Genomic DNA, 24907 nt, shown 5'->3' on the forward strand with positions numbered 1-24907 from the left:
GATTTGTGGTGGGTGGCCTTCAGAATTCTTTCCCAAGTAATCTTGTTTGGGGGCTGTAATCTCTCTGAAACATCCAGCTTACTTCTGTTGAAAAAACTGTATGAATTAGGGCATGGTGGAGACCAAAAGAGGTGGAGACCAAAAATTTGTCCCCCTCCTGCTTCAAGTTGATGCTTCTGTGCTGAGACTTGGGGCTTTTTGGGGGTGGGGGAAGATTGGTCATAGGTTTTGCTTTGAACCTTTAGTGTTGATCTGTTCATAAACAGCGCTTAAGGGAAAGAATGTCTGTTCTCCCTGCAGCCAAACACATCATGTCTCATATCATCCACTGTGCCCTGGGTCTGAAAAAAACCCTGCTCTGACTGATGTCAGGGGTGCTCGCTACCATTCACAGTGCTAGGCAGGGAGACAGATGGGACTGTGCGGGAAGAACATCCGTGTGTGCTTTCTTGGGAGGCCCAGGCTCCAGAACATGCCTCAGCAGGGGTGACTGGAACAAGCGAGAGGTGGACGTATCACCACAGGTGAGGCATCCCGGGGAATGGAACATGTGTGGGAAGAATGAGCTAGACCACTCCTGGTCTGTGTATCACAGTGCCGAGAAAACCTGTAATTTGTCATAAAAGATAGCTTTCCAGCTAGGGAATTGGTTGGGAATTGTGAAAAGCATTAATCTTAATGAGTCCTAAACAATGACATACGGGGACAGAATATTAAGTGGGAGAATTAAAGTCACAACGTCAGCTGCACGCTGTCACCGGCCTGAGCTAGAGTTTGGACGGACTGCCTTTGTTACAGACCGAATGGATCCAGCTCCTTATTAAAAAGTTTGCTATTTTAGGGGAGTGTGTTTTACATCAATTTAGATTTTATAAAATACTGCATTAAGCGATCACCCACCTTGATACGGAATTCTTTTACTTTCTGTGCCTGAGGCGCATGCCTCCCCTGCCTCACCCTAATCCTGGCCTTGCTGGTGCCCCTTCCAAATGTAAGATGGACGATGAGCCTGAGGGTCACACAGACCCTCCCTCTGATGTCCGTGCTGAGACTGAGGGTGTTTTAAAACTGTCGAGACAAAGGGTGGTGGGCCCTCTGGTTTTGATATCCTCCTGTTTCTCTTTTGAGAGAGAGAAATGAAAGCAGGGGAGGGGTAGAGAGAGAGGGAGAGGGAGAGAGTCCCAAGCAGGGTCCACACTGCCAGGGCAAGAGCCCAACACAGGGCTCAAACCCCCGAACTGAGCCAAAGCGGGATGCCCAACCGACTGAGCCACCCAGGCACCCCTATCATTTCTCATTCTTTATGCCCCTCAGGGTTCACTTTATGCCTGGTGAAACCCAATGTGTATTTCTCCCCATGTCTCTCCCTAAATCAAGGCTCACCCATGCATTTTCTTATTAGCTCTGTTCACATCCCATCGGCAGGCATTGCCAACCGCAGAGCCAGGGGCCCTCCTGATGCTCCAAACTGAAGCCTCGGGCGCCTTCTCGCTACCTGCCTCTGCCAGCCCACCGCTTCTCTGCTTCTGTTCCCTGTCTGAACCCGTGGCAGCTCCATCCATTCGCTCACCCAAGAGACAGCCTGGCAGTCCTTTACTCCTCTCTCTCCTTGTCCTGTGCTTCTCATCAGTTCTTACATCCTCCTGGCTTTGGTCACTTAAGTATTTCCTGAATCTCTTCTCTTCCCTTCATCCCTGGGGCCACCTCCCTCTCCAGCCTCTTGTTTGTTATTGTCACCTCACAGCCCGGCACTTCAAAATCAATGAAGTTTCTCAAGCTCAACACACTGTTTCTCACTCAGTGCCTTTGTTCATGCTGTTCCCTCTACCCAGAATGCCCTCCTCCCTTCATTTGGCTAACTTCTACTTCCTCTTTAAAACAAAAATTAGGCATTCCATTCACTCTTTACCCCACCAGAATTAACAGAGCACCTGTTTGGAGGTATTGGTCAGATTCCAGACTGTCACAGACGTGATCCCTGCCCTCACAGAACTCTAGGCTGTCTTCTGGGCTGGAGGTGCTCATGTTCCACATGTGAGAACAGCAGGGGGAGCATTTGAAGAGAAGGGTCATCTACCTCCTTCTAGAAGCTTTGTCTGATTCCTCACCTTAGGCTAAGGTTAGTACCTTTCTCTTGTGCCTCCATAGTGCCCTGTGTTATGTCACAGCAACAAGCCCATGGAATTGGGAATTCTCATCTCCCCGTCTGGCTTCCTCAAGGACGGAGGCCTCCTGTTTGTCCTTATAACCCCAGTCAGTGCCTGGCCATGTGAGCAACTCCGTACATGTTTGCTGAAAGGAAGACTGTGGCAGAAAGAAGGGGCAAGGAGAGCTAACAGATGCCGAGCCAGGACCTCGGATCACTGGCACGTCTTCAGCTGGCGGCTCCTGCTTCTTCAGCACTGCCCCTGTCGGCTGCTCAGAACCCACTAGATGTATGAATGCTTCAAGAGTTCATTTTTTTCCCCTTGCATAAAGGCCAGAGTAGGTAAGGCCACAGTCAAGTAAGTGGAGTGCTTAGTGGAACTAAATTTCCACGTTCTTCGAAATCTTATCTAAAAGAAAGTCTACAGTTTCCATGGCGCGCTTTTGAGATGCCTTTGAAAGTAGGAATCATTCCCAACAGAAGTGTGTTTTTGTGCTCAGAGAGGAGATGGTGGGGCGGGAGGGAGGCAGGGAAGGGGAGAGTGGGGAAGCCCACACGGTGCCTATGGGAAAGTCTGCTGGTGTTCTGAACAATGGGGAGTAGGATCTTACAGAAACGAACTTTGCTGGGCAGGCCCCTGCAAGGTGTGTCGCTGAATCCTGCATAAACAGGAAGCTTAGAAGCCTGCTCAGGATCACTCACGGGGAGGGACACACGAAGTCCCAACGAGCGAGAGGCACCCGACGGTGTTGAATTACCCGTCTTAGGTCGCTGCAGGTACAATCACAGTAAATTATGAAATACCTCCGGCCCCGTGTGGTTCCAACAGACAGAACCGCAGTTACCTTATAGTTTCTGCAGGAAGGGTTGAAGGCATTAGTTCCACAGACAAACAGAGTATCATCGCTTTTCTTTAGAAGAACTTTAATGAAGTTGTGACACTCGTCCTGAAAAATAATTCAGACTCGTTTGTGTCCAGTTAGTTCAGTACAGAAAACCTGTTCTTTCCTGTGTACCGTGATCTGCCGACCGTAAGGTTAGAGCAAAGGTGGCCGTGGGGCTCCTCTGTTACACACCCGAGCTCCTCCTGATTGTCTACCAAAAGGTGATGCTGACCGCAGTTGCTTTTTTAACAGTGAAAACGTGGCAGGCGTAGAGAGGAGCCAGCGTGTGTTTACGCCACAAAAGGACGACAAGCCTGGAAGTGCCAGCCTTCCATTATATTAATTTTAACACCAGATGTCCCGGGGTCCCTTGATGTTGCAGGGCTCCCGGCTGCAGTGTGTTTTTATGTTGGTCTAGGACTAAGACACAGCCCCCCGCGTGTCTGCGGCAGCTTTTTTCTGCACACTTCTCCAGCCTCCCTGGGGGCTCTGGGTGTGCGTGGTGGGCTAGTGGAGAGTGCACTCAGAAGAGTGGGGGCAGCCAGCTTTGTGGCCGTAATCCCTGGCGCCCCGACGTAGTACATGATGCAGCCCTAGCAGCTGTCGTAATATTTCATCACGTTAAAAGCAAACTATTTCTGCAAATTAAAGCCTTCAATAAGTTGATGGAAAAAGCAATTACCGAGGGAAAAGGGACTCTCACGATCCATTCCGCATCACGGTCTACGGCTGGAGATAACCGTCAGAAACTTAACCCAAAGTGGCAGCTGCAGGAGAAATGAAAATTGCCTACCTTATGTTTCCCCTTCATTCTGCATGTGTCTACATCAGCCTGTCTAGATTTCCATGTCAGTTTCTGCAGGGACCAAGAAAGAAATCAATTAGAGTCCAGGGGTGGTTGGTTGCATTTGATTTCAGAAGTAAGCGTTCCCTTGGGGAGACGGAGGCTGAACATATATTTATTGAAAGCTTTCTGCACCCTTTCTCCATGATTAATTCACCATAACAACAAAAGATCAGAGATGAGAACTGTTCATTTAATTTTGAACTCCTATCTATTCATTAAGCTACGGAATGATCTTCTTCTCTTTTGAGATAAAGATGAAGGAGAAAGGAAAGAGGAACAAACAGCAGTGTGGAAATTTCACGTAGAATATCCCAATCAACTCGCTAAATTACGCTTGTTTTGATAAAATACATGTCCTGGCCCTTTTCTTTCAGTTGACAAATCAGTTTTCATAAAGCACGCTTTTTCCTTAAAATATGGAAGTCATTTACTTACACATAAAGGGGACATTCACTTTAGGTGGACAAAGATTGAATTCAGGTTACACTCCACGTAAATTCATGGACCGAAGGAATCGTCTACTTCTATGGCAGATTTTAATAACTAAAATACCTCCATGTGGAGTTATATAGGGGAAGCTTAGGTTGTATTTTATGTCTGTCTGAAATGGATAATGATCAAATTCCTGAGCCACAACAGTCAAATCCTAATACTGTAAGACATGGAAATGTAACATGGAAACATTTGTGGGGCAAAAATTTTACATAGGAAAACTGATATTTTCCTGGACAAACATGGCAGTAAAGGAATTTAGAAATGACCTAAAATTCCCAAGTTATATATGCACACATATTTAATGAATAAACTGTGAAGTATGTAACTGTTTCTGAACATGTGTTAGCCTCAAATTAGGATTCCACAAAACGTTCCAAATTATTGGCCATGTCATCTCAATCAATGCAGTTAAAATACGTATTCCCTTCAAGAACTATCCTAAAGCCCTTCATGCTAGAAAGATGGTTTTAAAACTACTTACTTTGCTACAATAAATTTCTTCTGTGTGTGAGGTGTCCATATCAACAGTATAAATATGGTCCCTGTAAACAATGAAAAATTAATAGTGTCAAACACAAGAGTCGAGATAGTTAATGTTCTCCTGAATGAATATATATCTCATTCAAGGGCAGATAAATCCATATCCCTGTTATTAAAAAACGAGACATTCACATGCAAGAAAAAGGGAACCGCTCAGCCTCTGAGAGGTGCTGATGGACCCACTCTGCTATTTCTGACAAATCATGGGATCTTTCTGGAGGGGGCACCTTTTAAAAAAACCTTGCCGTAGTGTCCCTCATGCCAGAACTACAATATCTGTGTGTGTGTAGTTCAGGAGAGAGGACTCTGAAAGTTAAATTGACCCCGAAGCCAGAACACAGATGGGTTCATGTGCCTTTACAGCGTCTTCAAATCCACAAACCGATCACTTGCATACCACACTGGTTCATCACTGGTGGGGAGGGGCGGGGGGGCGAGGAGACTAACAAAAAGCAAATCTCTGGCTGTTTCCCCCTTTACAAAACGTGTTTTCAGCCTTAGCTTTGACAATTTGATTGACAAGTTGGGAGATGGTAAAGGTGAAATTATTTCCAGAAAGCACTATTTTCTTCACACAACGATGGTCAATTAAGGTCTAAAATGTACTTGAGCTAAAGTTTACATTTCTTGCTTCTGTTCACCTTCCTGTTTTGCTGAGAATTTGGTTGTCTTTACGATTTGCTGCCCATCTCCCCCCCGGAAGGGAAGAAACAGAATCAGCAGCTCAGGTGTGGGGCTATATTTAAACATCCCCTTCTGTGTGAGCGGAGTACAAGGGCGTTTTTGTCTGGAATTCAGAAGAAAGAAAAGAAAAGAACTATGCTCAACTGGAAAGATGGGGGGCTTGTGAGGGAAAGCAAAACAGCTCGTTTTCCCTTGAAATAACATTGACTTTTTCTAAAATGCAGGAAGTCCTGGGGCTGGAAAATTACCCACAGCTTTAAGCCAGGACCTCAAGGCTCCCACATGGAGACTTTCAAGCCCCCTCATTACTTAAGAGAAAGTGGAGGGAGGGGGGAAGAAAAAAGGAAAGAAAAAAAGAAAGGAACGATCTGCTGTCAGGATTCACTTTAATTTTTTTCCCCCACGGTTCCTTGGAAATCTGTCTGCTACTGCTTTTAGGAAAAGTACAACAGAGAGAAATAGAAATCAAAACTGGCTCTCTCATGTGAAAATAAAAGTTGGGGGCAAGGCTGTTGGCTTATAAAATTTCCTTGCAACTGTGAGCGTGTGAGCCTCTGTGTGTGTGTGTGCACGCGCGCGCGTGTGCGCGCGTGTGTGGTCGGGAAGAATGGTGAGCCTGTTTTTTTTTTTTTTTTTTTTTTTTTTGTAAATTGCTGAATTGGGAAGTTCTTGGAACCTCAGTAGGGTGCCAGAATCACCCTGCCCTTTAATTTCAAGGCAGTTTTATTGCATTCTTTTATTACTTGTTTGACTTTATTGGTGGTGCTGTGGGTCAGGCTCATTATTGGGATGGAATTGCTTATTACTTCAGTATCAGGTTTGCAGTGGCTCTAGTTTTTTCCTTACCCTGCCTCCCCTCAAAACTTTTAAGTAGGAGCTGAATATATGAATTGTAAATTAACAACTGATTAATATGCATTGGCAATTCCTCAGAAAGCTCTCGGATTGCCCCCTTCTGGCATGGCCTGTTTATGTTAATTAGCAGTTTCAGAGATTAAACAAACAAACAAAAAAAGGATCTTCAAAATGGATAGTAATAAAGCCGAATTGAAAGGGGTTCCTGCCATCAAGGCTCACTCAATCTCTGGGTTCTGGATAGGCCTTGGCTTCTGATTGCTGACTCAGATTGTCTGGAAGAGCAGGGAAGCCTTTTAGAAATAGAATTCCCTGAATGAAACCTTTTGGACAGTGGCAATCTTTTTCAATATCCAAGAGATCCCACTGCCCAGCGAACAGAAACAGCGCTTTTATGCTAAATCTAAGACCAGAATGGAGGGCTATTCCCAGCTATCCGTGTGTTCATCTCAGGGTTCACAAGCCACTCTGACTGAATTAAGTTATTTGAACACAAACTGACTTAATCCAAGGACTTCCCTCTTCCTCCCCCACAGTGAGCAAAACTGAACTGAAAGTTGCCCTGGTTTGAGCCTGGGGGAAGGATATGACTTTAAGTCGGGTCCCTTGCTGCCTAGGAACCTGGATCCCTCTGGGCAGTGCTGGGAAGTTGAAGGGCGAGGAGAGACCTTAAACATGGTGGCCAGGGAGCTCCTTGAGGAGTTTTCCTAAGGGTGTGGATCGAAGGGAAGGGGCTGTGTGTGTAGAGTGGAAATCAAAATGTCAGTGTGAGGGCGTTTTACAAATTTGACCTTTCACAAAAGGCAAGTCTGTTTCATAGTCTTTTTTTTAAATTTAATTTATTTTAAAGTTTATTTATTTATTTTGAGAGGGAACGCCGAGTGGGAGAGGGGCCGGGAGGGAGAGAGAGAATCCCAAGCAGACTCCACACTGTCAGTGAGCCCGAGGTGGGGCTCAAACCCACACACCCTGAGATCGTGACCTAAGCCGAAGTCAGACATTTAACTGACTGAGCCACCCAGGTGTCCCAGGTCTGGTTTATAGTCTTAGAAAAGCATGAATGTGTTTCTCTCCTTTTTTCCCTTACGTTTCTGGTCTCTCCTTTCTGTGGGGTGGGGGTTAGGATAACACTGTTTGGAATAACGGTCACTTTTTAAGTTTGCGTAGCCCTTGGCTCATAACTCAGGGGCCACCCCGGACCTGCAGTCTACACCCACATTAAATCATCAGGTGTAGGGACAGTCCACTAGAGACTCAGTTACAAAGTGAGTCATTCACAGAAGATTCTTGACTCAAGAATCTCACAGATCCAAAGCATAATCATTTGTTTTGACCTGCCCATAGATAATTGGGTACAAATGTAATCTTCCAGTCCTGCTACATTTAGGAAACTAAAAATGGTATTTAGGAAGGACCTGATATTCTTTTTTTTTAAAACATTTAAAATGTTTATTTTACTTTTATTTTAGGGAGAAAGAGCATGATTGGGGGAGAGGGGCAGAGGGAGAGACAGAAAGAATCTAAAGTGCCCCCCATCCAACATGGGGCTCGATCCCATAACCCTGGGATTATATCATGACCTGGGCCAAAATCAGGAGTCGGATGCTCAACAGTCTGAGCCACCCAGGTGCCCCAGAAGGACCTGATATTCTACCAGAGAGGCACCTGCTGAGGCCCTTATGAGAATGCTTTCCAGTGAATACCCATGCTGGCTGTGTTCTTGGGCAACAGCGGTTAGAAGGTTACTGCCAGATAAATAGGATCAACTTTCCTACTCAGTAGGTGCCTAGTACAGGAAGTAAATCCCTAGAGTGTAGAGCAAGGCCACCCCATTTCAAATCCTGCCTTTGCCATCGTGGCCCAGGCATTTCACCTTTCCGTACCTTGCTTTCTTCCTGTAAGACATGAGGATAATAATAGCTCCTTCACCTAAGGTGTTTTTTTTTCCCTCCAGGATTGAATGAATTAACATTTATAAAGAATTTACATAGCTTGATTTATATAGAACGTACAAGTAGTATATACCATATAAGTATTTGTGAAGTAAAATTGTTAAAAAGTGTTTTGGCATTGCTCCCTGGGATGTTTTGTGGGATACTCGAAGGATATTTTAATGTGGCCAGTGGTTTTTGGTTTATGTTGCCTAGCTTGTCATTTTAGAACACCTAAGTGCTTTGGAAGAATCAAGCACTGTTGTTATTTACCTGTTCCTTATCTATGTTCACAAGTATCACAAACACACTGTCTATGTTTTCTTCCCACTGTGAAGTGATTAATCAGTCTAGACCCAAGTTAAGATCACAGTGGAACCCCACAAGATAGCATTCTTTGTTGCTCTTCATTTAGAATTATTTTGAATGAGCTACATACCTCCAAAACTGAGGATCATACATTGTTAGAATCCAAAGGAACTTCTCTTTTTTTTTTTTAATTTTTTTCTTAATGTTTGTTTATTTTTGAGAGAAAGAGAGAGAGATACAGAGCGCAAGTGGGAAAGGGGCAGAGAGAGAGGGACACACAGACTCCAAAGCAGGCTGTAGGCTCTGAGCTGTTAGCACAGAGCCCGATGCAGGGCTTGAACCCACGAACCTTGAGATCGTGACCTGAGCTGAAGTCAGACGCTTAACCGACAGGGCTTAACCTGCGCCACCCAGGTGCCCCAATCCCAAGTGATTTCTTAGGATAATCTAATCCAGCGTCTCATTTGACAGAGGACACTTATGGCCAGAACAGTTGTGGTCCAGGTAAGTTAAGAACAGAATGAGGAAAAAAGCCTAAATCCACGTGAGCACTGTTGAGGCTGTATTCTTACCCTGCCATTCAGCCTTAAGACATGGTCTATTTAGATGACAATACCCAATGGATGAGTATTTTCTTACTAGATCCAAATCAAAAACTTTCTACTGCCATTCTATGGCACTAATGAGATACACCATATATTCACTACAAAAATACTAACAGGCTTAATACACATCCACACCCATATCTTTATAATAAATGTTTACAAATTCAAGTTAATTTAACAAGTATCATACTGGTCGCTGGAGTAGATATTTGTGTATATGTTCAAGAGAGTGGATTCTTTGAGTCTAAGCTCCAAAATATGCAATTATTTCGCTCTAAATCCACCTACAGTCAAACAGACACAGAAAATCTTGCAAGGATGATGGCTTGACAAAGTAAAGTAGCCTTCAAATTAAGTAACACATTATTTGGGAATGTCATGATCTTTTAAGACGAGGCATCGCAGGCACATTCGATCTTAGGACCTTCGTCGGATGCTGAGGACAGACATGAGGAAAAGGCAACTCACCTAGCAGCAATGTAGAGGGTTCTATTCATGATCATAATCATCTGGATGTCCAGCCTGTGCCTCTGTGTGGTGTTCCGTCCTGGCTTGTGGCCCACAAACACCGGATACTGTTTTGTATCTGTGAAAAGAAGAGATGGGGCAAGAGAGGGAAAGGAAATCAAGCCAAGAATTGACAGGGCAGGGAGAGGAGGGGGGCCCGGCCACAAAACAAAACCATATTTGAGTCAGTCCATGCCACCACTTTCCATTTCCAATGAGTCTGTTATTTTAGGAAAGCCTGTGATAGACGGTGCTCTGTAAGGGACGATCAAGTTACAGTTTCATTTCCAGATGATAATAAGCCTGGACTTCTGTTTCTGAGTGTCACAATTTCTGACTTGTCCCTCTTTCTGGGGGTTAAACTTGCAAGTGAACCCTTTACATGAAGGTGCTCTTTTCTTCCCGTTTTCTTTTCATCTTCTTTAGAGTGCTAAGCCCGAGGGGCAGCCTGCCAAAGATCTTGTCTCCGGACAAAACTATTTCAAAGCAGCTTTCCCATCAATCACCACAAAGGCAATGTGGTCTGGAGGCGAGAGCCCTCATCCAGGAGCCAGAAGAAAAATACAGTCTCCACAGGCGTCCAGTTGGAATAATCTACTATTGAAGGCAGCCCTGCTAGGTTGGTTGGCATTCTAGGAACTGTGGGAAGTTCACTCTTGAGTTAAGCAATTGGCTTAATCTCACAGAAGTGGGGGGCTTCGACAGGACAGGGTCAAACGGAGTGTAGCCAGTCGGGTGATCTGGAATTTTCCCTGACTTGGAGAGTCAATGAATATATTTCTGCTTTCCTACAGTTCTCTTTAGCTGAGAGTGGGCAATTTGCAATAATATCTGACCTTTAGAAATACCTACATCTCAAAAAATCTCTCTACCTTTAAACCTATAATCTCCAGAGCACTGGCAGTCCTCCAAAGAAACTCAGGAGGAAAGAAAGATGAGTCACGTTTAGAAATGTTTTTTGGGGGGTGGGTGGGTGGGGTGTAAATAATAATTTGAAAACCATTCAGATTTATGCTCAGATCCCTACACTGTAAAAAACATGTTTTGAGAGAGAGAGAGTGTGTGCACATGTGTGCGAGAAGGGGAGAGGCAGAGAGAGTGGGAGGGAGAGAGAGGGAGAGAGGGAGAGGGGGGAGGGAGAGAGAGAGAGAGAGAGAGAGAGAGAGAGAGAGAGAGAGACAGAATCCCAAGCAGGCTCTATGCTGTCGGTGTGGAGCCCGATGCAGGGCTTAATCCCATGAACCATGAGATCATGGCCTGAGCGGAAATCAAGAGCCGGATGCTCAACTAAATGAGCCATCCAGACACCACAAACACCCCCCCACCCTGACACATGCATAAACATTAAACCCCTATAGTATCTGAGCAGTACTCACAGTGGGTATCAGAGAGTAAAATATACCTTGGTATATCAAGCTTGGTATGGGAGTATGTTGTGCTTCCCCCTCTACTGCTCTGAAATTTCATTTACCCATTCATCAAGGAGCTCGCTAAAACAAATTCACATCTCCCTTCTGTCAAGAATGTGAGTGTCCACGGACATTGGATTTTCAGCAGCACATTTGTGCTGGGGGACTTCTTCACAGGGGCACCAAAGATAGAATACCGATCTTAATTATGATTAGAGATTAAGAAATGTGTATTAAGGTTAGGGCCCTTGAGTCAGGTGGACTGCCACTTTAAGAACAACGATTTCGAATGACACAGTTTGGTCCTTAATCTCTCCCTGACTTTTGTTTGCTCTTTATTTTATGTCAGGTCTTGCCACTTCACCTTCGTGTAAAATTATTTCTCTTTTCAACCTAGACTGTCCAGCAGAAAGCCAGGCATTGATGGATCTCCTTAGTATCCCATATAAATGCTAAACACCTTCCTTCTGGTTTGTTGAGTGTTTGTTTTGGGATGATTACTGGGAAAATAGATATTTGGGTAAAAGACTCTCTTTCACCTTTACTGTGATAAAACATTTTGCTTTTGGAGAGAAGGGAAAGAAGTAGTTAATTGCCTGTTCCATCCCACACTCAGGTAGGACTTCCCTCCAATAGTCAACTGAATTCTTAATTGTGTGGTTTTCTCCCCTTGACACCGAGGCAGAGACTAAAAGGAAAGTTATACATAGTTCAAATAGGTCCTCTGTGAATTCAGAATCCCTCTTAAGGCTAGCAATGATAGCTGTTCTAAGTGTAAAAGAAAAGTTAATTTGTGTCCCTAAGTCCTCCAGAACCGTCTTATTTCCTGTTCTTATCTTGTAAAATGCCCACGCACTAACTACATACGAAAACATCACCACTGGCAATACACGCAAGGTAGTGACATTCTCCCATGGCAGGTTTTCGGGCATGATCATGAATGGCCTCCTTGCAATGACTTGAGACTTCATCAGAGGTATTGAGAAGCATTTCACATCCACACACACATGTTCACACGTGTCTCCACACCAGTATTTAACAGAGTTACAGAACAGCCATCTCACCAATTTGACGAGACGCCTCTGTCACCTGCAAGTTAAAGTGACTAACAGTCTCCTGTTGTATTAGATTTTAGAAAATGTTGATGTTTTGCTGGCTGATGCAGCCTACAGTGCCCACCAAGGGAGAGAAGGACAGTGAAATTGTGGATACTTACAGTTGCCATGCGAAATACTGATTGGTTCAGAATCTTCTGGGAAACCAGCCCCAGCAAAGTGTAGCAGTGTGAAATATAGCAGCAAGGCTTCTGACCTCATAGTAGTTCAGCGGGGAGACTTTATTTCTCTACTTCACCCTGCCAAAGAGCAAAGAAAGAATTTTTTTTTCAAGTCAGCTTTATTCACCTCCATGAAATGAAATGGCCTTGAAGATAAATTTCAGAGACCAGGGGCCTCGCCTTCATATCTTTTCCATTGTGAGTTCACGGATTATTGTGTTTTACATAAGAAACCTGTAACCACTACCCACTATGCATCCTCCTTCCCCATGCATCCGAGCCCTTTTGCAAAGCCCCTTCCAAACACGTGGCCCAGAGCCCGAGTTCCTTTGTCCTGAGCCATTTTAAGGCCATTATAGGTGGCCGTTTCACAATTACTGCATTCCAAAAAATGGACAACTGAGAACGCATTTTTTTTTTAACGTAAATACTTTTCTTCTGAGCAGGTATACGGCAGCAGGCCATCCCCCAGACATGTTTTGTTTGGCCAGCTCAGGATTTTTCAAAAATTTAAAGTAGTTGTCAGTATTGGAAAAACTAGGGGGTTTCTTTCTTTCTTTTTTAAATTTTATTTATTTATTTTGAGGGCGAGAGCTCGAGAGCATGCATGCCAGCATGAGCGGGGGAGGGGCAGCGAGAGAGGGAGAGAGAGAATCTCAACCAGGTTTCACACCCAGCAGCACAGAGCGGGACGTGAGGCTCATACTCATGAACCATGAGATCATGACCTGAGCCAAAACCAAGAGTTGGATGTTTGACTAACTGGGCCACCCAGGCACCCCCCAAAATTAGGAGGTTTCTAGTAAAAATCAGAATATCTGACATACTGACCTAAATCACAGTTCCCTTCAGGCATCACACCCCAACACACACACACACACACACACATACACACCAACACACACACCAACACACACACACATACCCTATAATGGGGCCCTGTTTGCTAACTTCTGTTATCTGCTTGACCCCTTAGTTGAGATGTTCACCCTTGGTTTATACAATTCCACAATAAGTCTAGAGTGACCTTAGACATAAAATCACACAATCTATGTCTAAAAAGAAAGAAATGGAACCTTTAGACTCTGAAGGATACTGTAGGGAGAATCTGAAACCACATCCTGTAATGGTATTGTTGATTAAAAAAAAATCATCTCTCTGTATATTTTAGTCTCAAATACTGCCTTGCAATGAAACAGTAGTGAATAAAAATGCCAGATATACTGTTCTGCCCAGGTGTATTTTCTTAAAGATGCTCTTTATGTGTAGAAAATTCTCCTAAATCTTAGAAATAAAAGCAATCCCACGTAGGGCTGCTGGATACAGTGAAAGAAGACTCATAATACAGTAAATATCGCATAATTCTCAGGCATATTTCAAGTGAGTGTTGATCTACTGGGAAAATAATGTAAAATGGGGATATCTTTTCATCTTTCCAAAGTGGTAAAGCCTTTGAAGTAGCCTGCCAAAGATGATCTTTTTGAACAAAGCTATTTTACAGTAGTCCATCAATCATTTAAGATTTGTGTGCAGAAAAGTCAAACTTAGTAACTTAGATGTCTTTGAAAGTTAATTTGGCAAACAAACTGCTAACTTAACGCTTTTTAGAACACCACTTAATATTAGATACCTATGTCTCTCTTCTTCATGCCAAAAAAAGCATTAACAAGTCCCAGAGTGTTGCATTGCAACTTACAATTTCACAGACACAGCTGGGTCTTAATCATTTCTTCAGTTGAAAAGTACACATTAATTAATTTGCTTTATCTTGAAGAAGAGGGAGAGAGCTTGCGAGCAAAGCCCAAGCAATTCCGTATCTCCCATCTCTGATGTGTGGATTAAAATTAAACCTTAAATGAGGACTTGCTCACAAGGGCAATCCATTACCAAGAGACGTAAACATGTATTTATAGACAGGTTAAAAGTAATCGTCTGTTCATTCATTCACTTGCCAGTTCTTCCTATTCTGGAGAAACCGAACCCAAAGGGAAGAAGCTCTGAGGTCCCCTTATTTGTTTCTCATGGCATCTGTTCAGTTTAACACTAAAGAGGAGAAATCAATAACAAGAGTAAGTAAGACATAAACCAGATACCAGTCAGCTGTTGCAGTTTTACATGAGAAAGTACACGGGGAAAAGGAAGTGGCAACATGTACCCAGGGCTCAAGAGCAGTATTATCGTAGAATACAGAAGCATATTACCTTGGAGAGTTTGCTGCACATAATGGAAGAATAATGGGAGCCTCAGAACGCTGATTCTCATTGCTTTAGAAATCTTTGGGAATATATGTATACGTTTGCAGACTAATTTGTCTTGACATGACAGATGAGTCCCTAGCCTTCCACAATTGGCATTCCTCTTTGTACAAATGTCCTACAAGCTAACGAGACCGAGTCCTTGCTATTTTAATGTACCTCCCAATTTTCATGTTTCCCATCCTAAGAGGGCGTGGGGTAGACGCAATATGCACAGCCCCAAGAGCCGGCAGGCAGAGCAGTGCTTGCAGAAGAAACCCATTATGCACTTCCATGACTTCTCTGAATCCTTCACACATAGCCAGGACCATGGCGGAGATGGGTTATTTACATGTCCCCAGGTTTACAGTAGGGCTGTGCGCCAGGAAAAATAGCCATTTTATGTGTCTTTCTCTCATCATATCATCAGGTTGTTAACATGTACATCATACGGGAGAAAGTGTTCGGGCAGTACCGCGGGCAGTCTGCATGAACACTCCACAGTTGTCTTCAGCTGTGGTTTTGATGTATTATCCCCTTCCTACCCAACTTTGGGCTCTAACCCTTGCAGATATGTAGGCAATATATTTTCTTGTTGAAACGATTACTTTGTGGGGCGATCCCAAGTCAATCATGTTGTCATTTCCCGTTCTGCGGAACGTGAGCTGTGTCTCCCTACTAAGACCACGGCAGTACAGAACCAAAAACCAAACAGGAGCTTGGCGCTGAGCTTAAAACTCTTAACCTCGCTGGGATACTGCAATTAAAGAGGATGTTTAAGTAGGTTTTGAAACTTTGAAAAGCGCTACCCACAGAGAGCATATTTATAGGTGTCTGCAGACATTTGCCGATTTCCCTCTCTTGGACTCTGCTTACAGAGTCCAAATATGATTTAGGTTTCAGCAAATATCCAGACAATTAGATAATGGGAAGGCTTTCAATGTGACGATTCCAAGCAGAAACATCTACTTTGAAAGTAAGCTTATTCTGTCTGAATTTTCCATCTAATTGTCTCAACTTTCCACCATTCTTAGCCTGAAGAGAAATGGCCTTTGTAAAATGTACCATTACTATGAAGTTATAATCCTAGTCTTCTCCAACCCACAGTATTTGTGGAAAACCTTAAGAGCACTCTTAATTTTAATAGGCATCTTCTCGGTGAATTTATTAGATCTATTTAGATGCATCTAAAATTGATGAGCTGACTTTACTCTGAGTCACATGGGCAGGAATTGTGTTGACTTACTACATGGTGTCAGCTCAGATACCAATTCTCTTTTACTGTAATTTTTCCTCTACAGTTTTTAAGACCAAATTGAGTAATGGATCCATGATGTGCGACCCGTGTGGCTGAACGGTCTGTGCAGAATGCTTGATTGGCCAGGAAAGCAGCCTTCAGTATTCCAGATCGAGGGCCAAACAAAAGGGGCTCAAAGGAAACCTGTCTGAAAATCTCGTGACTGCATTTGTGTTGATACTTGGTTTTTCAAATGATCAAATATTTTCAGGAATTGGTGCTTCCATCTACCTCCCTCCCCTGTACCCTTGTCATACAGCAGGTCACCGTGGCAGCAAAGCATGAAACAGGATGTCACTAGAATTGGGAATGATTATGAAGTCAGAGAACGAGAATTGCCACATCTTACTTCTGATTCATCAGGTTGATTTCATAAGCACCGAGAGGATTGGGGAGCCATGACAGGCCTATGCAGACAGAGTACCACTTATGCTTAACCCCTGATACTAGTTCCAATCCTCTGCCCAACTATTCCCCCAGTTCCTGCCCTGGAAAATTCTACTTGGGCTCACACACTGCTGGTATCTAGGACTTGGCCAAAACTTGGCTCACAGAGCAGGAAAAACAAAACAAAACAAAACAAAAAACCAACTAAGTTGCCAACATTTAGAAAAGAAAAATAGCAGATTTAACGTACAACTCTGGATTTCTGGCTTCTTAAAGATAACTGAGATCTGGCTTAGCTGGCCAACATTCCTCATGGCCAATGCTCTGGAGCCAAGCAGCGGCTGCCCAAAGTACAGCGGCTAGCCCTCTCCCATTGGAAACATTCCCACCACGTTCCATTGTCTTAGGAAGGCTCTTCACCCGCTAACCTCGCTTCACCTGTCTGACCCTTGAAGCCTCGGCTCTGAGGGCAGCCTCCATGCCCAGGAAAGGCACATCACCTCTGCTGCACGAATTATTCTGCTTATTTTTACCATATCCGCAAGCAGTGGTATGTCAGTCTTAGCCAATGAACCCAGTGGGACCCAGCGTCGGTACACGCAAATGAATGGGTGGATGTATGCTGCTCATTTTAGAGACTCAAGGGGGCTGCTCCACACGCTGCCAACCCATGCACCTGCAGCACGGTGTGCCTGCCCCTGCACCTGGACTTGGCTGTACGGATACAGCTTGTATCACAGTCTTCTAGAATGTTGGCATCCAGTGAATGTTTTAATAATACGCAGTAATGGTGAGAAAGATAATTTACCTGGAGACTTGCAAATGCAACATGTTCTTGATAAGAGCTCTTAAGTGTGTCCTAGAAATAAAGAGGAAATGGTGGTAGTGGCAGGGTTCCCCCCCCCCCCCCCATGAGGCAAATCATTTACTCCCATGTTTTAGGTATTCTTTTCAAGAGCACATTTTCTACTGGCATCATAGGAAGTTTTAAAGGTAATCAATAATTCTTGCTGTCATTAACAGAAGGAAGGGCACACTAACAGGGTGACCCTGGGCAAGTCACGTAGCCTTGCTGGCTCTGTTTCCTCACCTGTGAAAGGAAGGGATATCAAATGTAATGGCCTCTGGGACTCCTCCAGGCTCTGAGAGTGCAGGTGACTCTGCCCCAATGAAGAAGGGAGTGGGTATGTGGCAGTGATTAGGGCCGACAGTATGGAGTGACCTTGAGCCAGGATGCTCCTGTTGTGAAAAGTTCCTTGAGCTGGAGCAGAGGAATCCCAGCATGTGATGCTGCCCACTTTCAACATCAGGACAAGCAAGGTTCAAGTCCCATAAGTAGTTCTAACCTGGCCACAGGGACCATACTTATTACCATTTAATCCCATTCAGATAGTTGGGTTTTACACTAAGGGTAACACTTCTATTTTTATTGCTCTAGCTTAAAAAAATATTTTTAAAATTGAAGTGTAAACTGACATATTAGTTTTAGTTTAGGTCTACATCATAGTTATTTGATATATATATGATATATATAATATATATCAAATAGCTATGATATATGTAATATATATCATATATATCAAATATATAATATATTATAATATATGATATATCACATATATCATATATATTATATGATATATATGATATATATATATGATGTATATATATATATATCATATATATATATATATATAATTTTAAGTAGGCTTCACACTCAGCGTGGAGCCCAGTGCGGGGTTTGAACTCACGACAGTGAGATCAAGATCTGAGATGAGATCAAGAGTCAGATGCTTAACTGACTGAGCCACCCAGTGCCCCTGATTTGATATTTTTATACATTGCAACATGATCCCCATGTTCAGAGTAGTTACCATCTGCACCATACAACATTATTGCAATATTATTGAGTATATTCCCTGTGCCCTACGTTACATCCCATGACGTGCTTGCTTTATAACTGGAAGTTTGAACCTCTTAATTCCCTTTGTCTGTTTCACCCGCCCCCTTACCCGTCTCTCCTTTGGTACCCACCATTTGTTTCCTGTATCTATGAGTCTGCCTCTATTTTGCTTGTTCATTTGTTTGTGTTTTTTAGATTCCACATATGAGTGAAACATGGTGTTTGTCTTTCTCAGTCTGACTTCCTGCACTTAGCAGAATACCCTCTACATCCATCCGTGTTGCAAATGGCAAGATTTTGTAATTTTTTTTGTGGCTGAGTAATATTCCACTGCACGTGTGTACACACATACACCCCACTCCTTATCTTTTCATCTCCTGATGGACACTTGGGTTGCTTCCGTGTCTTGACTATCATGCTCCAGCTTCCTGATGTCATCACCTTTGTCTTTATAATGTGATTGTCTTTAAAAATCTGAATTGAAATATGTGAAAACAGGCTATTGCTCATAATGTAGGAGGGTAGAAAGAGCAGAGGGTCAAAACATGGGCTTTTGAATCCCACTTACCAGCTGGGACCTTTGATAAGATAAGATGCCGAAGATCACCGGGCCTCAGTCTCCTCATCTTTGGAGTGGGTAAAAACAGTGTCTTAAGTTGGGTTGTGAGATAATGCACATAAAAAGCGGTAGCCCTCCATAAATAAATGTTTATTCTTCTGTTGAGAGACTAAAAGATTACCTTTTAATAGCTTTTCTTGGAACTCCTTGAATTCTCAGGTGGGCCCCAGATTAGCAACTGGGGTGTTCTCCTTCTTTGGTGGGAGAGGAATCCCTCTCGCCTTTCCCCTTCCCTTTTCCTCCTGCTCTCGCTCCCCTCTTCCTCCTTCCTGGTCCCTGAGCTTCCTATCTCTGGAGGTGGGCATCCGAGAGAGGTGGAGAGCCTGCCTCAGAATGGCGTTAATTCACTCTGTGTGATTTGTTAAACGTGCATCCCAGCACGCACTCGAGTGCAAAGGAAAGTAACAACGTGGACAATAGGAAAGGGATGGGGTGGGAGTGGAGATCTATCGAGCACTGTCTGCATGCAAGGTAACCATGCATGTTATTTTAGTTAAACATCACAGCAACCCAGGGAGACAGACCGTATGGTCTCATGCACACAAGGAAACTGAGGCTCCGGAAGGTTAGGCGACACGGCCAGGTGGCACACCGTCACTATTTACGACACCAGCAGTAAGAACGGGAAGTGCAGACGCAAACCCAGGTCTGTGTGACGCCAACGTTGATGTCCTTCCAGTACATCAACGAGAAAGGAGAACAGAAGGAAGGCTGGAAAGAGAGAGCTGCCGACATAAATAGAAACTGCACTTAAGGTAATAGTTGAATATAGGTTGATGCATCTCTGCTCACGTGGACAGAGTGACTGAACGTCCCTAATGGCTTCAGTAATAAAACTATAAAAGGAGCACACGAGTTGCTTCCAAACATGTCGGCATGCAAGGGCTCATTCCACTTTACAGCGCTGTGATTGCAGGCTTAACGTGACAGAAAGACACAAATGCTTCTAAGCCACAGTTTTAGGAGAAATTGATTGTCTCGTGACAACATTGTGTTAAGTGGAACCACTTGCCAGCTTACAGCCTCCTCAGCAGTGATGTTGTAAAGCCGATACATCATAGAGAACAGTGTCTGTTATGAAGGGTAAGAACAAGGCTGCCTGCTTCAGGAGCCGATAAGATAAATAGATCTGGACACCCCTCAAGTCAGGGGAAGGAGCCTCTGCCCAGAGAGAGGCGGGAGAGCAGGTGCTGGTGCAGAAAATCCAGCTTGCTGAATGCTGGAGACTCGTCTCCCAGACACCCAACTGCTGATTATTCTCGCACCATCTCAAGAATTACAAGTGTTTAAACAGCAGGTGTCCCTCACTGGCCTGGACAGCCCTGTTTCAAGGGCTCCGGCATTAAGAGGCTGCTGCTGTCCGCAGGATGCATGGCAGACGCCACCAAAGAACACTTCCCAGATGGAATTAGGAGCAACGTGGCCCCAGTGATCCTGGTTGAAACCGTTCAACCCAGTCTTTAGGGACCACATCTGGCCACCTGTTGGGTGATATTTGCATTAAGACATAAGGTTCATGCAAATGAGAAAGATAGCCCTGGCTTCTTCATCTTTTTTTTTTTTTTTAGTTCATTTATTTAGTTAGAGAGCATGAGCAGGGGAGGGCAGAGAGAGAAAGGGAGGGAGAGAATGCCAAGCAGGCTCTTTACTGTCAGCCCAGAGCCCGACGTGGGGCTAGAACCCACGTGCTGCAAGATCATGACTTGAGCCGAAATCAAGAGTCCGACACTTAACCGACAGCCACCCAGGCACCCCTAGCCTTGGCTTCTTAATAAAGACTCCGATCTCTCTCTTTCTCCTCTTCTCAGCCATCAGCAGAGACATAAAAGCACCCACTTCAAGGGAAATGTCACAGACCTAACTTCAGCACATCTTGGAGAGTGATGTTGGCATTCAGTGGAGCATAATAATAAACACTGACTGTGTATAACAGATGTTCCATCTTAGGTCTAAAGCCACCGTCACAAAGGAGCAGAAAAACAGCTGTGAATTCGGAAGTCTCCTTAGGAAAAAAAAATTTATTGGAAAAAATAAAGTTTGGTTGTAAACCGATTGAATCTTTTAAGGGGAGAAGGGATGTCTTAGCTTTCAGGAGGTTCTGTGTTACGACCGTTTTCTTTGTCTTTACCAACACGGCCCCCTCCTCCCCGACACCTGCCCTCCCCAGCCGCCCCACTGCCGAGCCAAGGCATTCAGTGCACTTTGCTCAGATGTTTCCAATACACTCTTCTGCCTCACCAGGGCTCCGTGGGCATAGTCATGACCTTAGCAGGCCCGAGAATACCGCAGCCAAGTGTCTTGACCTCAGAAAGCTGCAACAGTCCCAGCCATGCTCATCTATGTCACACACCAGCTTCTGGCCAACTCCCATCTTTGCAGCCTTTACAGTATTGCTGAACTCCAGTATCTGCCTGGAGGCAGAAACAAATCCCCCCCTTTGTTTTACCATTAAGGAAACTGAGGCCCCGAGAAGTGAGGTCACTCACCAAGTGTGGCACAGCTCAGAAGTGGCAAAGCTGAACAGCAGTCGAGGACTCCTGACTCCTTCCTTGAGCTCTGTCCCTACATCACAGTGCTTTCAGAAAGGAAGCCAAGACTCATTCATTTCTCCTGGGCTTCCTGCCTGATGTTCATTACTTCCATTGCCCGATTCCCTGCTTGCTCTCGGGAGCCAGGCTCTGTGCTAGATGCTGATGAGACGGAGATGGAGAAAAAGGTCTCCTCACCCCCTAGGAACGTCCTCTTTAGTAGATGGACCCGACAGCTCCTCCCCATTGCCCTGAGCCACCCAGGCATAAACAAGTATCAATAAGGTTTCAGAAAGACAGACAAGTCCCGTGGGAGAAGAATACTGTCCAGAGGGGGAAGGTGTTGCAGAGAGAGGTATGGGGCTGGGGTGGTCACCCAGAGCCTCTGGTTGGAGAAAGACTTGGCATGTGGCACGGTGGTTTACTGTGGACCAGAGGTGCCAGAGGAGGTACCAGAGGGAACTGAGAGATCTCAAGGAGGACCCGGTCTGGAGAAGGGTGTGTTGAAATGAGCAACTCCGTGCTGATTGGATTTTCAGACACCAAAACTGGACCATTTCACTCTTTGCTTAAGGAATTCCAAATATTTGTCTAAAGTAATGGATGGATATTTTGCACTTCACCCAAAGTTCGGTTTAAAGAATTTTAGCTGAGAATGAAGATTGGACCAGATTCCTTTTCCCTTCTAAGAATAGGAAGGAAGCGGGAGGGTGGTGGGGGGGGGGGGGGGTGGAGGGAGCTCTCAGTAGAAGCTCAGAATATTGGTATTAGTTTGTTCGAGGTGTGGATTATGTGAGTTCTTTTCGTATTACTCTCCCTAGTTTTCTGTACATCGGTAATTTCATTAAAAATGAAACAGAGGGCAAAAATAACGGGCCTAAATTGGAGGCACTTTCCTGTCACCCTTAGAAAGATATCTGCAGAGTGACATTGCAGAGAGCAAACTAGAGACATTAGTGTCTGAAGTTTTCCACGAACTTTGTCAAAATCCTGAGCTGATTTAAACTAAAATAGAGCAATTTCTGGCCTTTGACAGGACGTATCTCCCCAATAATTTCTCCTCTGTTTGCTCTCAGTGTAGTTAATGGAAAGCAGGCTCTCCCAGCCACAGCCCTTACCTTGCTGCTCTTCCCTGGGCCTGGGATTTGCCCCAGGCATAGCTGGCTGCTGGGATAGCGTTCTTTCCCCTTCTGGAGTGGAAGCCGGCTTCAAACATGGCTCAGAGAGAAATGGAATCCACCTGCGAGCCTCCTCCTTTGAGCTCTGAACAACAGCCCCAAATAACAACATCACCAGTCACAGATGATTGACACTTTGAGCCCTACAAATTTTTATTGCTTTTTTCTTTTTTTGGTAGAACAGTCTCCAGATCAGGCAGCGGAAACCATTTTCTTGAACTAACCTTGTTGCATCAGGTTCTCTGGTGTTTGCTGCTAGCATGCTAGCTTTCATTCTTCCTATTCCTTGTCTCTTTCAGTGAGGTCCGATGCTTTTCCAGTAACGTGAAAGCCAAAACTAGACTTTGTAGTTGACTACAAGCTTCTCATTGTATATAGAGAAACATAATATCATTTCAGGATCTGCTCCATAATAAAGCGCGCTATTCCTGGCTGGTTCTTACCATCAGTGAAATATCTACGTACACAGTGGGTTATCTGTGTGTCTAAGTCTAGACACATCCAGGACAGACATGAGATGGAAGCATTATCCCTGGAGTTTCCTCAGTTTTCTTATAGTCTTTAGGAAATTCATTTCATTTATTAAAAAGAAAAACAAGTTCTCTTTATGTCCTAGGGAACCAGATGAAAACTGCAAATTTAAAGTTAAATACATTTAAATTTATTATTGCATTTGGTAGACATTGCTGAATTTCTGAAACAAATGATACCTTTATTGCCTTTGTTCATATTCTTTATTAGGCTGGCTTGATTTACTTAGAACAGGTATCCGTTTGAATTGGGGTAGAGAGAGCACCACTTTCTGGCTGCTTTTCAAATCAAGCCAAATCTGGTGATCACACTCCCTGTCATCGTTTATTTATAATGTGAAATCCTACCCTCAAAATTAATAACTATTTTCAAACATCCTGAAAATATGCTTCCTTAAGGCCAGAAAGACTAAGTTCCAGGAAATTATGGGTTTGTTTAAATTTCTCTGCCACTTAATGACTCGATTCCTTACATAGGTGACTTAAAGTTCACTGCACAGAAACAGATTTAAAAAGTCCTGTTCATTGAGATGAAGGTGGTTGGCATCTGGATGAACTATTTTCATAGCAGTAGTTGTCTTGAAAAATGCCTCACTTTTTCTTAAGTTTAAAGAAAAACAAGATTTGATTTTCTGTTTCTTAGATCTAGATGAAGCAAGTCAGTTTTGAATTATAGGTATACACTCCCTTATTTGCGATTACAAACGAAACCAAACCAAGAGAACAGACCCACCGGAAAACTTACAAGGTTTTCCCCATTTATTTGGTGACCAAATTTGACCCAAATTGGCATGACACCATTTATAGTCTTTATTTATTCTTGTTAGTATGAATACTTACACGTGTCAATGCAAAAAACATTTTTTTTTTTTTTTTTGCAGAAAGGATTTTAAAATTGAAATGTAGTTAACATACAGTGTTGTATTAGTCTCAGGTATGTGACATGATTCAACAGTTCTAGACATTTCTCAGTGCTCACCGTGATAAGTGTAGTCACCACCTTCCATCAAACAACATTACTGGCAATCTTATTGGCTGTATTCCCTGTGCTCTACTTTTCAGCTCTGTGACTTAGTTATTTTGTAACTAGAAGTATATACCTCGTAATCCCCTTTATCTATTTCACCTCCCCCATTCCCACCCCCTCTGGCAGCTACCAGTTTGTTCTCTGCATTTAAGAGTGTTTTCTTGTTTGTTTAAATCCCACATAGGAGTGAAATAATATGATATTCGTCTTTCTCTGTCTGACTTCGCTTAGCATCATACTCTCTGGGTCCATCCATGTTGCAGTTGGAAAGATTTCATTCTTTTTTTTTTACGGCTGAGTGATACTCCATTGTGTGTGTGCGCGCGCGCGCGCGTGTGTGTGTATACACACATCTTTATCCATTCACCTCTGGGTGGACACTTGGGCTGCCTCCATATCTTGGCTATTGTAAATAATGCTCCACTGCAAACAGTGTTAATGGCTTGGTTACTGGATCTTGCCCCCCCCGGGGTATATGTCCCATGTCACTTTTCTAAAATATGAAAAATTAAAAATTCTCAAACACATCTATTGCAAAGGTTATGAGAGAGAGACTGCAAAACTATATTCCTTTGTCCCTGAAGAGATTAAAAACAGGATGAAAGGGGCGCCTGGGTGGCTCAGTCAGTTAAGCGTCCGACTTCAGCTCAGGTCATGGTCTCGTGGTCCATGGGTTCGAGGCCCGCGTTGGGCTGACAGCTTGGAGCCTGGAGCCT

At 43.9% G+C, this 24907-nt stretch overlaps 1 protein-coding gene across 4 annotated transcripts in view; it reads right to left on the reverse strand.

The window, feature by feature from the left end:
- SEMA6A (semaphorin 6A) overlaps positions 1–24907 on the reverse strand; it is a 136068-nt gene that overhangs the window by 51857 nt on the left and 59304 nt on the right. For 3 of the 4 annotated variants that reach the window (XM_045486403.1, XM_045486413.1, XM_045486421.1), the window contains exons 2-6: positions 12429–12566; positions 9765–9882; positions 4854–4914; positions 3824–3886; positions 2992–3093 (exon numbers count right to left, since the gene is read on the reverse strand). In XM_045486403.1, coding sequence (XP_045342359.1) covers positions 2992–3093; positions 3824–3886; positions 4854–4914; positions 9765–9882; positions 12429–12528 — 444 coding nt within the window. In that variant the 5' untranslated portion in view covers positions 12529–12566. Of the gene's footprint in view, positions 1–2991; positions 3094–3823; positions 3887–4849; positions 4915–9764; positions 9883–12428; positions 12567–24907 lie in introns of those variants that run through there. The other variant, XM_045486431.1, reaches the window with a different exon arrangement.

Source organism: Leopardus geoffroyi, chromosome A1 (genome assembly GCF_018350155.1).
Source record: "Leopardus geoffroyi isolate Oge1 chromosome A1, O.geoffroyi_Oge1_pat1.0, whole genome shotgun sequence".
Lineage (NCBI taxonomy): Eukaryota > Metazoa > Chordata > Mammalia > Carnivora > Felidae > Leopardus > Leopardus geoffroyi.